General features: G+C 51.3%; 2 protein-coding genes across 3 annotated transcripts in view; both read right to left on the bottom strand.

Annotated features, from left to right (window-relative positions):
• The window catches only part of LOC143834180 (uncharacterized), a 31,920-nt gene extending 28,579 nt beyond the window's left edge, over window positions 1–3,341 (bottom strand). Inside the window, exon 1 of the mRNA XM_077330782.1 lies at window positions 3,113–3,341. The gene's annotated coding sequence lies outside the window, so the exon portion shown is untranslated. The remainder of the gene's footprint in view (window positions 1–3,112) is intronic.
• Window positions 3,342–7,057: 3,716 nt separating this feature from the next.
• Window positions 7,058–11,242, bottom strand: LOC143834085 (uncharacterized). 2 transcript variants are annotated; one of them, XM_077330668.1, is made up of 2 exons: window positions 11,107–11,242; window positions 7,058–8,182 (listed from the first exon to the last, which is right to left on the bottom strand). In XM_077330668.1, exons 1-2 carry the CDS (start codon window positions 11,216–11,218, stop codon window positions 7,140–7,142), a joined length of 1,155 nt encoding a protein of 384 aa, XP_077186783.1. In that variant the 5' UTR covers window positions 11,219–11,242; the 3' UTR covers window positions 7,058–7,139. The 2 variants fall into 2 exon arrangements, with proteins under 2 accessions (XP_077186783.1, XP_077186784.1); XM_077330669.1 differs by having other exon boundaries at window positions 7,058–8,179; window positions 11,107–11,231.
• Window positions 11,243–13,780: the final 2,538 nt, after the last annotated feature.

The following is a 13,780-nucleotide window of genomic DNA, read 5'->3' as shown; positions in this document are numbered from 1 at the left end:
ACAGTCCTGGACGGGGTGGGAAGGAGAGGGGCCCTGGGTGGGTGTGTACACAGTTATGCTTCCCCAGGACCGGGCCACTTCTGGGGTTTGTCGAAGCCCAAAGAATCTTCCAGAGGTTTCTCAACAGTAAATAAAGTTGAAATAGGCTGCTTCTAACCATTAATACCAAACCAGCTCTTTAAAAAAAAGAGAGAGAGGGAGAGAACATGTAAAATGACTGGGACATGTAAAATGACCGGGACCTGCCTGACATTACAGCTCAAAGACAGATAAACTGTTTATTGCTGGCGATACAATCTTTGCCACCCAGTGAAAACTTAGACAGCGGCCCTCTAAGATCTGAGTTTTTACAAGGTCCTCTGAGCCTTTGAACTGAAGCTGTTGAGGATTCGAACTGGGGACCTTCTGCCCGCAATGCAGGGTCTCTTACAGCAAAGACGTCACCGGTGATTCTCGATCCACTGTGTGCACCGAGGCCCCAGGGAGGAGGAGAGAGTCGGCTTGAAACGTTCACCCACTGAATATTTAAAGAAGAAATTGCAATCTATCTTTGCAGACTGTCTCTTTTTACTTCCTGCTCTAGGGCCCAGCCCTGCTCTTTGCACCACTCTCTTGCAGACTACCTGGCACCTGCTGATGGGAAAGATTTGTCCAAGACGAATGGTCGAAAGAGAGAATCATAGAGCTGGAAGGGGCCAGACAGGCCATCTGGTCCAACACCCCTGCTTAACGCAGGATCAGCCCTAAGCATCCTAAAGCATCCAAGAAAAGTGTGTATCCAACCTTTGCTTGAAGACTGCCAGTGAGGGGGAGCTCACCACCTCCTGAGGAAGCCTGTTCCACTGCTGAACTACTCTGACAGCTCTCTTCTCCGAGCTGAACATTCCCAAGATCTAGAAAACAATGTCCTGCCCCTTTAATAAAGGCTTAAAGGGATATTATTTACCCGGTGAGGTTACTAATCTCATCTCCGTGCCAGGAAATCCACGCATTAAGCTTCTGTTAAAGGGACAGTTCCCTCTCCAGGTTGTTCCCTGTCCTTGTCTTGTTATGCGTTGACCTGACAATAGGGCACAGATCAGAGCATTGACATTTGAAGTTTTAAATACACAGTTTGAGTGTGCAGGTGCACATGTATGCAAATACGCTGTACGGGGGTTCACTCTGTGCTCTGGGTGAAGTGGCTTCTAACTCAGGAATGCTTAGAAAACAAGGAGCCAATTTGCTTTCGGGCTACTACGAGGCCCCTTTTGAGCTATGCTGTGTGACACTACAGCGAGGATCGCCAAAAGAAGAGGGGGTTGCAAATTCTTGGAGATCTGTGGTGGGGACCAGAAGAAGAGTTGTTGTTTAAACCCTGTTTTCCACTACCTGAAGGAATCTCACTGGCTTGCAATCACCTTCTCTACCTCTCCCCACCATAGGCACCCTGTGAGGCAGGTGGTGCTGAGAGAGCTCTGGAAGAACTGTGCTGCGAGAAAAGCTCTAGGAGAACTGTGACAAGCCCAAGGCCACCCAGGCGGCTGCATGTGGAGGAGTGATATATAATGCTGTAGAGGTCACTCTCCAAAAATACCCTTTTCTCCAAGTGAACTGATTTATCCAAGGAGAAATGGATCGTTCCCTGGGGAAGTGATTTCTCCTTGGAAATCAGTTGTAATTCTATAATTTCTTCTGGCTCTACTGTCCTGGAGGCTGGCATTCCTACCCAGTGTGAACCCACAGAGCCCAGATAACCTTTGGGCTGATCTAGCAAGATTTCGAGCACACCCTGATAGGTTCAATTTCAATTACTGGCTCGGTCTACACTCTTAGTTACCATAGAGAAAAAGCCACCTGGCAGCGATTAAGACGTGGTGCTCTTTGCTTCCTAAATTTAAAACACCTTGGTGGGCGAGCTCACTGTATAACTCTGAGTAATTAAAAAAAAATACAGAAAGGTGGAGAGTCATTAAAATGTGGAGGGATGGCCACAGAAATAATCAGGATTAGATAGGTTCATGGAGGATAAGTCTATCAGTGGCTACTAGCCATGATGGCTGAGGAGAACCTCCACAGTCCAAGGCATTAATCCTTTGAATCCCAGAGCCCAGGAAGCAACCTCAGGGATAGGACTTGGCCTCTATGCTCTGTTGATGGCCCTTCAGAGGTACTGGTTAGCCACTGTGTGCAGCAGGATGGACCCCTGGTCTGAACCAGCAGGGCTCTTCTTGGGTTCTTGCAGGAAGGAGATGAGAGAGATTCATAATCCATCAATGGCTACTGGCCATGGTGACTGAGGGGAACCTCCCCATTCAGAGGCACTAATCCTCCAAAACCCAGAGCAAGGCAGCAACATCAGGGGAAGTCCTCTGTCCAGATAAAAGCGGTTGGCCACTGTCTGAGACAGGATGCTGGACTAGACAGACCCCTGGTCTGATCCAGCAGGTCTCTTCTTACATTCTCATGACCCATCCCAAATTCCTAAGGCTTTTCAGGCGGCCCCCCTCCCAAATATGTATTTCTCTTCGCTTTATTTATTTCTTAAATTCTTATCCCTCCCTATCTCAAGTGACTGAGCTTTGAATTCGTTTTAACTCTTGTCTTTAATTCGTTTCAGCCTTCTGTTCTTCTGGGGTGGGGCAGGAAAGAATTCTAATCTAGACGCTTTAATACGCGACTTAAAAAAAAAAAAAGATCTATCACACCTCTCTCCAAGGGAACCTTTGCAAGCCTTCTATGCGACCCCGCAGCCCTCCCACCTTCCCACCGGGATAAAAGGACTCCGCGCCCTGCATTTCTCTTTAGACACTCGGAAACGCAAAACTGGCGCTTTGCTTTTTTTTTTAGTCCCGGCTCCGAATCGAGCCGTTCAGACGGGCTAAGCCGCCTCGGGAGGCCCCGATCGTGGAAGAAAGGCGGGATATGATTTTTTTTTTTTGTTGTTGCTGTTGTTGTTGCAAAAAATCAAGCAAACCCAAGGGCGGTGGGCGGTGCTTTTGCTTTTTTGCAAAGATCTCCGTCCTGTGCATGGCCAGGCGGGCCCTCCCTCCCTCCCCGGAGTCTTGCAGCCCCGGATAACAAAGCCGAGGAAAGGGGATCGGAAGCGATCTCCGCGCAGCTCTCCACTCACCGACCCTCCGGGGAATTGCAGCTCGTGCCACGCCGGATCCGCAGGGCGGCCCCGAATTGCAGCTCCCTCACCGGGGCATGGAGGCTCCCTTGCACCCGGGAGGCGGCCGGAGGGATGAAGGCGGCGCGGGTCCTCCAGGCTGCGGGGCGAGGAGCAGGAAGGGGCCGCCGACTGTTTACTGCCTCCCTCCCGCCTCCAGCCCCGCCAGGCGAAAGGCAGCTCTCGCTGGTTTTAACTCTTCCCGCTGCAAACGAGGGCGGCTCCTTGCAGGGCTTTTTTTTTTTTCTGGGCATGGCTTGCAAGAGCTCCCGCCCGGCTTGGGTTGGAGATCTGCTTGCAATTTTGGAATCCCGCCCTTCCCCGAGGGCTCCGGGCGGGTTGCAAGACTGTGGGCGGGGAGAAACCCAAAGCAATCTGCAGCCTTCGGTAAAAATCAAGAGTCCAGCGGCACCTTTAAGACCGACAAAGATGTATTCAGGGCGTGAGCTTTGGAGTGCAGGCGTCTGCAAGGTTAAGAAGCACGGCCCCAGTTGGAATAGAATATAGAGTCCAAAAAGCACGTTTAGGACCAGCAAAGATTCATTCAAGGGCCTCTTCCTCAGACCAGATGGAGTGTAGAGATAAGGGGAAAGAAATTGTGGCCAATCAGTAAACTGTGTCATAATATCCAAATTTTGTAACCATGCTTGGATCACTTTTCTTTTGTTAGGAAGAGCCTCTTGTGGCGTGAGGTCAGGGGTAGTCAAACTGCGGCCCTCCAGATGTCCATGGACCACAATTCCCATGAGCCCCTGCCAGCGAATGTTGGTGGGGGCTCATGGGAATTGTAGTCCATGGACATCTGGAGGGCAGCAGTTTGACTACCCCTGTGTAGCGTGGTAAGGCAGCCGACATGCTGCCTGAAGCTCTGCCCATGAGGCTGGGAGTTCAATCTCAGCAGTGCTGTCTGAAGCTCTGCCCGTGAGGCTGGGAGTTCGATCCCAGCCGCCGGCTCAAGGTTGACTCAGCCTTCCATCCTTCCGAGGTCGGTAAAATGAGTACCCAGCTTGCTGGGGGGTAAACAGTAATGACTGGGGAAGGCACTGGCAAACCACCCCGTATTGAGTCTGCCATGAAAACGCTGGAGGGCGTCACCCCAAGGGTCAGACATGACCCGGTGCTTGCCTTTACGTAGATAGAAGGTTGTTCTTTGTATGTAACATTTTTCTTAATAAGTTCTTAAAAAAAAACCAACCTCCAGACTTGCCCGGCAGATGTCACCCATGGACTTCAGAGTTTTCCATTCAAACAACCCGTTCTAATCATGCGCAGCCTTTTTTATTATTAAAAAGCAACTCTAGGCAATAAACATGATTTGCTTCGTCCAGAACCTTCTTGCCTGATTTACTTTGCCCTACATGGGACTTTTGCTCTTTAGGGCAGTGGTCCCCAACCTTTTTATCACCAGGGACCGGTCAACGCTTGACAATTTTACTGAGGCCCAGGGGGGGGTAGTCTTTTGCCGAGGGACGTCACCGCTGCCGCCTGAGCCCTGCTCCACATGCTTTCCCACCGGCACCCCTGACTTCCCACCGCCCCTGGGGTGCACTGCCAGCAGCAGCTGTGCAGTGCCATGCTGAGGGGGTGCCCCAGCCATGGTGAGCCAGTGGCAGAGTGGCAGGGCAGCCCCCGGGGCAACAGCCGGGGAGAAGGATGAGGAGGAGCCACGGCCCGGTATCAACTGATCTACGAACCGGTACCGGTCTCTGGACCAGGGGTTGGGGACAGCTGCTTTAGGGGTTTATACTTCTGTACCAGGACTTTAGGCTTAATCCCCATAGAAAAAATAACAAGAACTTTGATTCCTCTCTTTGAGCCCAGCGGGAGGACTTCAGAGGAGATCCAGAAGGTTTTCAGGGGAGGAGTTTTCGGGTGTCAAATCTCCCTCCCTCAGACCTGAGAGGGACTTTGGAGAGTTCGGTTTCCGTGATGGAACTGATTTGCTCCCACCCACCCCTCCCAGAGAAGCTTATTACATTCAAAAGACAAGAACGAAACACGATTTTCTAATACACTCAAGGCCCAAGAGAAACTGAAGACCCCGCTAGAGACTCAGAGAGGAGGATGTAACGTTCACATGGACATTTCTTCATTAGCTTCCAGTTCTTTTTTGGATCCTTCTTGAACTTTACTCCTTGCTTCTACGTTCCCAGGAATTCCCCGCCACACCCTTCAGTAAACAGCAGGAGTAGTCAACCTGTGGTCCTCCAGATGTCCGTGGACTACAATTCCCATGAGCCCCTGCCAGCAAACGCTGGCAGGGGCTCATGGGAATTGTAGTCCACGGACATCTGGAGGACCACAGGTCGACTACCCCTGCTCAGCAGCATCCTTCAAAGACCCGGGCGGGATGGGAGGGCCTTTCAGAAGATGAGCCCCAGCTCCAATGGCCTGTTTTCCAAAGTGGCTTCTAAGATGCCTGCTTGCCTCAAGGTATGAACTTTGTAGAGATGCCCATGGCAACCGACCTTCAGAGCTAAACTACCCCTGAGCGTGGAGGTTCTATTTAACCCTCCTCCCTCATGACCACTGCTGGCCTCCCCACCTTCCAATCCGCTGGCAACCATCTCAAGGACTGGGAGGGGCATCTCAGTCCCCACCCACTGAGGGCTCTCCAGGAGATGGGGGGGGGCCTTCCTTTGCCCCCCCCCCTCTTGCCCAGGGAGAAATCTGGTCGAAGGGAGCTGGTGCCTTCTCTCTCGTGGTCTCCCACGCAGGGCCCTGTGTGTTTGCTGCCTGTCTGGTTTGTTGAAGGTGGTTGGGGCGCAAGGCAAAGAAATCCAACGGACCAGGAAAGAAATATGCATTAAAAACACGTTTTGTATGCAGGGGATTCCTGAGCTGATGCCATCCTCAAGGTGGGACCTGGAGATTTCCCAAAGAGGTCCCTGGAGGAAATGGGTGCTTTGGAGGGGGAGTTCCTGGACATTGTACCTTCTCACAGGGTGTCTGTTGTGGGGAGAAGAAGGGAAGCCGACTGTAAGCCTCTTCAAGACACGCGAGGCCTGCTGGGGGATCTTGGGCCTGTCCCAGTTCTCTCAGAGCTCCCCCAGCCCTACCTACCTACATGCTGGCAGGGGCTCATGGCGACTGTACTCCATGGACATCTGGAGAGCTACAGTTCGACACACACACACCCTCCTGATTTAGGGGGATCACCCATTCATCCTGCATACCCAGCCTGCCTACCTGGCTACATATATTATCCCATGCTTCCTGTGTGTAATGTGGCGATACGATAAATAATATTAGCTAAGGGGTAGGACCCCCTGGAGAAGAGCCTACGGCCGGGAGCGATTGAGGGCAAAAGAAGAAGGGGACGACAGAGAATGAGGTGGCTGGATGGAGTCACTGAAGCAGTCGTTGCGAACTTAAATGGACTCCGGGAAGAAGAAGAAGAAAGAAGAAGAAAGAAGAAGAGTTGGTTCTTATATGCCGCTTTTCCCTACCTGAAGGAGGCTCAAAGTGGCTTACAATCCCCTTCCCTTTCCTCTCCCCACAACAGACACCCTGTGAGGGAGGTGAGGCTGAGAGAGCCCTGATATTATTGAAGAAGAAGAAGAAGAGTTGGTTCATATATGCCGCTTTCTCTACCCGAAGGAGGCTCAAAGCGGCTTACAGTCGCCTTCCCTTCCCTCTCCCCACAACAGACACCCTGTGAGGTGGGTGAGGCTGAGAGAGCCCTGATATTCCTGCTCGGTCAGAACAGTTTTATCAGTGCTGTGACTAGCCCAAGGTCACCCAGCTGGCTGCATGTGGGGGAGCGCAGAATCAAACCCGGCATGCCAGATTAGAAGTCCGCACTCCTAACCCCTACACCAAACTGGCTCTCTCAGGAAGGCCTGGAGGATCCTTATCCGTGGGGTCGCGATGGGTCGGACACGACTTCGCAACTAACAACACAACAACATTTTTTTTTTTTAATAGCACCCCCTCTACAGGGCGGATCTGCTAATTGCCGATCCGGGTCCTGCGGTGCGGGCTGTCCTCAAGCCGACAGGGCTTTGTCCACGTGTGTCCTCATGTGCCTGACAAGATTCTCACGCCGGTTGAAGCGCTCCCCGCAATTGGAGCACTTGTACGGCTGCTCCCCGGTGTGAGTCCTCTGGTGGCGGAGGAGATCCGGGCTCCAGGTGAAGCGTTTCCCACACTCTAAACACTGGTACTGTTTTTCCCCCGTGTGGACTCTTTGGTGGCTGAGCAGGTTCTGGCTCCGGTTGAAGCTTTTCCCGCAGCGGGAGCAGGCGTACGGCTTCTCCCCGGTGTGGATCCGCTGGTGGCTCACCAGGGTCTGGCTCAGGCGGAAGCGCTTCCCGCACTCGTAGCATTCGTAGAGCTTCTCCTCCGCGTGGCTGCTCCGGTGGCGCGTGAGGTTCTGGCTCCGGCTGAAGCTCTTCCCGCACTCGGGGCACTCGTACAGCTTCTCCCCCGTGTGGGTCCGCTGGTGGCTGAGCAGGTTTTGGCTCCGGTTGAACGTCTTCCCGCACTCGGCGCATTTGTACGGCCGCTCGCCCGTGTGAGTCCGCTGGTGGCTGATCAGCGTCTGGCTCAGCTCGAAGCGCCTCCCGCACTCGCAGCACTCGTACGGCTTTTTCCCGGAGTGGGCCCTCTCGTGACGGCTGAGGCTGGACTTGTCGCCGAAGGTCTTGCCGCACGCCGGGCAGCTGTAGGGCTTCTCTCCCGTGTGGGTCCGCTGGTGGGAAGCCAGATTTGCGTTCCGGCTGAAGCTCTTCCCGCAGTACAAGCACGGGTAGGGTTTCTCGCCCGTGTGGGTTCTCAGATGGCGCTTAAGGTTCGAGTCATCTCTGAAGATCTTCCCACACGCAGCGCAGGTGTTCTTGTTTTCGCCCCTGGGGACCGTTGGCGGAATCTCTGGGAAGTGGCTTCCTTGGAAAGAGAACGATTCCTCCTCCCAGGTTTCCATTCGGCTGCCTGCTTGTCCTTTTGGGTTTTCTCCTGGCTCCCACGTGGATCTTTCTGGCAGAATGTCCATTTCTTTTCCCCTATTCGCACTCTCCTGCCTGTCACCTGCTGGAGTAAACAGGGGGAAGAAACAGGGAAGAGGCCAAATTAGAAGAATGACAGGCTACAGGACTGGATCTAAGAAGAAGAGTTGGTTCTTTATATGCCGCTTTTCTCTCCCTGAAGGAGTCTCAAAGTGGCTTATGGTTGCCTTCCCTTTCCTCTCCCTACAACAGACACCCTGTGAGGTGGGTGAGGCTGAGAGAGTCCTGATATTACTGAAGAAGAAGAAGAGTTGGTTCTTATATGCCGCTTTTCTCTACCCAAAGGAGTCTCGAAGTGGCTTCTAATTGCCTTCCCTTTCCTCTCCCCACAACAGACACCCTGTGAGGGAGGGGAGGCTGAGAGAGCCCTGATATTACTGAAGAAGAAGAAGAGTTGGTTCTTATATGCCGCTTTTCTCTACCCAAAGGAGGCTCAAAGTGGCTTCTAATTGCTTTCCCTTTCCTCTACCCACAACAGACACCCTGTGAGGGAGGGGAGGCTGAGAGAGCCCTGATATTACTGAAGAAGAAGAAGAGTTGGTTCTTATATGCCGCTTTTCTCTACCCAAAGGAGGCTCAAAGTGGCTTCTAATTGCCTGCCCTTTCCTCTCCCCACAACAGACACCCTGTGAGGAAGGGGAGGCTGAAAGAGCCCTGATATTACTGAAGAAGAAGAGTTGGTTCTTATATGCCGCTTTTCTCTATCCAAAGGAGGCTCAAAGTGGCTTCTAATTGCCTTCCCTTTCCTCTCCCCACAACAGACACCCTGTCAGGGAGGTGATGCTGAGAGACCCCTGATATTCCTGCTTGGTCAGAACAGTTTTATCTGTGCTGTGGCGAGCCCAAGGTCACCCAGCTGGCTGCATGTGGGGGAGTGGGGAATCAAACCTGGCTCGCCAGATTAGAAGTCTGCACTCCTAACCACGACACCAAGCTGGCTCTCTAACTTTACACCCTGTGGAAGCCAGTGTCCTTCATACATCTGACAAGGCAGGATTTTGGCTCACAAAAACCTGTGCCACTATAAATTTCTCAAAGTGTCAAAAATTTGTCTTTCCTTCCGCTGTAATCCACCCTGTGTTCCCAAAGGAAACGGCAGAATAGAAATCCCAAAATAATAAATACTGCTGACAAATACGACCTTGTTTTTGGTACCCCATTTCTTATTAGAAGAAAAGTTGGGTTTTATACTCTGCTTTCACTCCCCAAAGGAGTCTCAAAACCGCTTACAACTCTTCCCAGGAAGTGGATCCCGAGAACAAGGTATGATGCTTGTGTTCCTATGTCATTTGAGCAGAGGCTAGGCTCAGTGGTGGGGCATTTGTTTGGCACGCAGAATCGCCCAGGTTCGATCCCTGGCATCTCCAGTTAATGAATCAGCCAGGAGAATGGTGGGAAAGACCCTGCCTGAGATGCTGGATAGTTGTTGCCAGTCTGGGTCGACAATACCAAAGGACAAATTCGATTTAATTTAAACCAGATTGCAGCTGATTTAAAATATTAAAGAAATACTTATAAAATACTTCAATTTTATACACACAAACACACACAGTCTAATAAGCAACATTTGATTTTGCACTCCGTAATGCTACCTGATCTACTAACCAGGATTCTGCTAGCTGTCCCGACAGAGCAAAAATGAAGGTTTTCTCTGCTTTTGAGACTAGCGTTTTTACCAACCTTTCACTACAACGCCTGCCTAGTTCTGAAATCCAAATGATACAGGCCACAGAAAAAGAGGGTAGCACAAACTCTGCCACTTCCCATGAGATGCTTAGCCCCAATGCTTTAAAAATACCCACCATGTACAAAAATACCCACTTCCCCGCAAGCAGAAAACAAGAACATCAGGGAATAGGCTGCCCTGATGCCTTTCTCCTTTATGAGTTAGCTCCTTACTCACAGGGAGATTTTCATGGCAGAAGCATACAAGCACGTTCAGTTGCTTTATGCCAAGTCTCTCAAGGTCAGTTCAGTCTACTGAACATGGACATGGTTTTCTATGATTTCAGGCCAGAGTCTTTCCTATCATCCACTACCAGTTCTTTTTAACTGGGGATGCTGGGGATTGAACTGGCCTTCTCCTGCATACATGGTGAGTGCTCTGTAGGAATTCCAGTCCCCACGTGGAGAACCCAAACCAAAAGGAGATCTCTAGGCTTAATGCTCAATTTTATTGGATATCATGTAGGCTTCTGGTCATAGATTCCTGCCTGTAAACATTGGGGTCCATACCATAAGCTGGCCAGGGGGTTTCCTGGAATTAAAGCTCCTCTCTGGACTAAAGCAATCAATTCCCCTGGAGGAAATGGCTGCTTAGGTGGGTGGGCTCTATGACACCTCCATCCCCCAAAATCTCCAGGGTTTTCCCAACCCAATGGTGGCAGCCCTAATGCTCTGCCTCTGAACCGCCCCCCTACCCCAATTTCACCCACTCTCCGTCTGATGCATCCAATTCATTCAACCCCCCCCCCAACTGCACGTGTAAATCAGCCCCCACCAACAGCAGAAGTGGCAGCAAACCCCTTAAAAGTTCTGAATCCAGCAGCGCCTTTACTACACCGGACCAACACGGCCACCCACCAGTCCCTGCTCTGCCCTGTGCACCATTTCCGATGCGAATCTGGGCTCGCTCCGCACATGTAGGCTGATGCACTGTCAATGTGCGTTTGCAGCTGGATTTTGCCTAACACAGCTGGAAAATCGCCTTCTAAACTGCTTTGAAAGTGCATTCACCGACGGGTGCAGAAGGAGCCCCGGATTCACGGGCATGAACGCGCCTCCCTGCACGCAGAAACCTAGCAAGGCATTGCTTGCCCACCCTGAAGTGCTAGGTTTCCTGCATGCAGGGACACCTGCAGTTAGGCACAGTGGCTGCTATATTCCCTAGGTGCAAAGCCACCTCCTTGTCGCTGCCTCCTCCTTCCTGCCCAGCCCATTTGCACTCACCAGGACGGTCACAGCAGCTCATCTGGACCCCAGTGGGAAACACCAGGCCCACTTTCCCACGGTGGGGGGCGGGGCCAGGAAGTAGCTCAAACAACTTCCGTCTTCCTCCCATTCAGGCCTCTCTAGGAGGGCTACTCTGTCCCCTTAACCCTGTAGGGGCCGCTCCAGTGCCAAGCAAGTGTGAGCTTTCCTGCGCAGGCGCACTTCCTCAGAGACGCTGTCCTGGGATGGGAGTGATCAGCTCACAAGGAGAGGGAGAACAATAAAATCAGAGCCCAGCGGCACCTTTAAGACCAACAAAGATTTATTCAAGGCTGTGAGCTTTCGAGTGCAAGCACTCAGTGCTTGCACTCGAAAGCTCACAGCCTTGAATAAATCTTTGTTGGTCTTAAAGGTGCCGCTGGGCTCTGATTTTATTGTGCTACTTCAGACCAACAGGGCTAGTCATTTGAAAGTAAAGGGAGAGTAAATTACGACCCAACATAATGGGAAATGGCCAACAGAGCCCAGGGATGAATAGGAAAAATCAGACCTTTGGGTTTGTTTGCATTCGCTTGGGGCTGAGTTGTACGGGACAGATTTTGCGAAGAATTATAGAATAACAGAGTTGGGAGGGCAACAAAAATAGAGTCCAATAGCACCTTTAAGGCCAACAAGGATTAATTCGTGAGCTTTCGAGTGCATCCCTCTGACGGGAGAGGCTGATTCTGTGAAGGTTCAAGGGGGAGGCGGGTTACAGTGGATGAGCGATAGGGTTGGGAGTGTCCTGCAGAGTGCAGGGGGTTGGACTAGATGACCCAGGAGGTCCCTTCCAACTCTTATAAGTGGATGCACTCGAAAGCTCACACCTTTAACAAATCTTTGTTGGTCTCAGATTTCGGCCGCGCAGCGCGCATGTGCGCATGCACGGCCCGGCCGTGCATGTGCGATGCGTGGGCGGGGCCGCGCATGCGTGATGCGCGGGCGGGCCTGTTGCCCTGCCGGTCCCCAGCCGAAAAAAGGTTGGGGACCACTGCTTTAAAACAAATCTCAGACCTGAGTTAAATTTGCAGGGGGAGGCGAACCTCTCTTTTGCTTCTTGGTGGGCTGCAGTGTCCCCCCAGTGGCTAGAATGTGTTATCACGGATACAAAAAATGTGACTTTTCTCTTTCAGAGGGCAGGAAAAGAGTAACCAGGCTGAAAATGGAGGGAAGAGGATTTGAGTGCAGTTGTTGGACAATGTTCTCATGGAAAAACCGGAGCTGAGATTCTGTGGGGCAGGACCCCTGGCACTGCATTTCAGGGATGATTAAATGCCCACTTATTTGAACCCAGATTTCCCCCAGGATTTTTTTGTCCACTATCTGCCTTGCTTGGTCATTCGTGGGGCTTGATTGTTATGTTTTAATGGGGGTGGGGGGTTGTTTTTAGTGTTTGTATTGTATTTATTATTTTAAAGGCTGTTTACTTTTTATTTAAGTGGGTAGCCGTGTTGGTCTGCAGCAAAATCAGAGTCCAGTGGCACCTTTAAGACCAACAAAGATTTATTCAAGGCGGGAGCTTTTGAGTGCAAGCCCTCTTCCTCAGACTATGAACTTCCATCATAACAGGCTTTATATTTCCACTGTTATGATGGTAGTTCATAGTCTGAGGAAGAGTGCTTGCACTCGAAAGCTCACGCCTTGAATAAATCTTTGTTGGTCTTAAAGGTGCCTGACTGGACTCTGATTTTGTTGTGCCTTTTATTTGTAAGCCGCCCCAAGCCGACTTGTCGAGAGAGGCGGGATATAAATTTAATCATAAATAAATGAAGGTGGCATGCTGCCCCAGGATGGATGGTTTGAGAGGGACAGTACATAAAATGAATGAATGAATGAATGAATGAATGAATGAATGAATGAATGAATGAATGAAGCTCCTTCAACGGGCTTTCATAGCTGGATTTTTCCGCCAGGAACAGAAAAATCTTCTTCTAAAGCACCTTGCGTGCGGAATCCCCCGAGATGGATGGTTCAAGAGTGACAGCGCATGAAATGAATGAATGAATGAATGAGTGAAGCTCATTCAATGGGCTTTCAAAGCTGGAATTTTCCCGTACAGAACAGAAGAAATCTTCTTCTAAAGCACCCCGCATGCAGAATGTCCCGAGATGGGTGGTTCGAGAGGGACAGTGCATGGAATGAATGAATGAAGCTCCTTCAATGGGCTTTCAACCTGGATTTCCCCACTAGGAACAGGAAAATCTTCCTCTAAAGCAGTGGTCCCCAACCTTTTTTTGGTGGGGGACCGGCAGGGTGATGGCCACGCCCGCGCAGCGCGGCTGTGCCCGTGAAGTGCGCCCGCGCGGCCGGTTGGGGACCACTGTTCTAAAGCACCCTGCATGCAGAATGCCCGGAGATGGGTGGTTCGAGAGGGACCACCATACAAATGAATGAATGAATGAATGAATGAATGAATGAATGAATGAATGAATGAAGCTCCTTCAACGGGCTTTCAAGCTGGATTTCCCCGCCAGGAACAGGAAAATCTTCTCCTAAAGCACCCTGCGTGCGGAATGGGGCCGACTTTCGAAAGTGCGCCCACAACGCCATGCCTTCCCATTCCGCACACGTGGGCTAGTGTCCTTTCCATGTGCTCCAGACGCCGATTTCCCTGCCCCACCCGGGAAAACAAAAGCACACTGTCTCCAAAAGG

The sequence above is a fragment of the Paroedura picta genome, chromosome 3 (assembly GCF_049243985.1).
Source record: "Paroedura picta isolate Pp20150507F chromosome 3, Ppicta_v3.0, whole genome shotgun sequence".
Lineage (NCBI taxonomy): Eukaryota > Metazoa > Chordata > Lepidosauria > Squamata > Gekkonidae > Paroedura > Paroedura picta.
The sequence above is the reverse complement of the archived record's forward strand: the minus strand, read 5'-3'. Positions and strand labels throughout refer to the sequence as shown.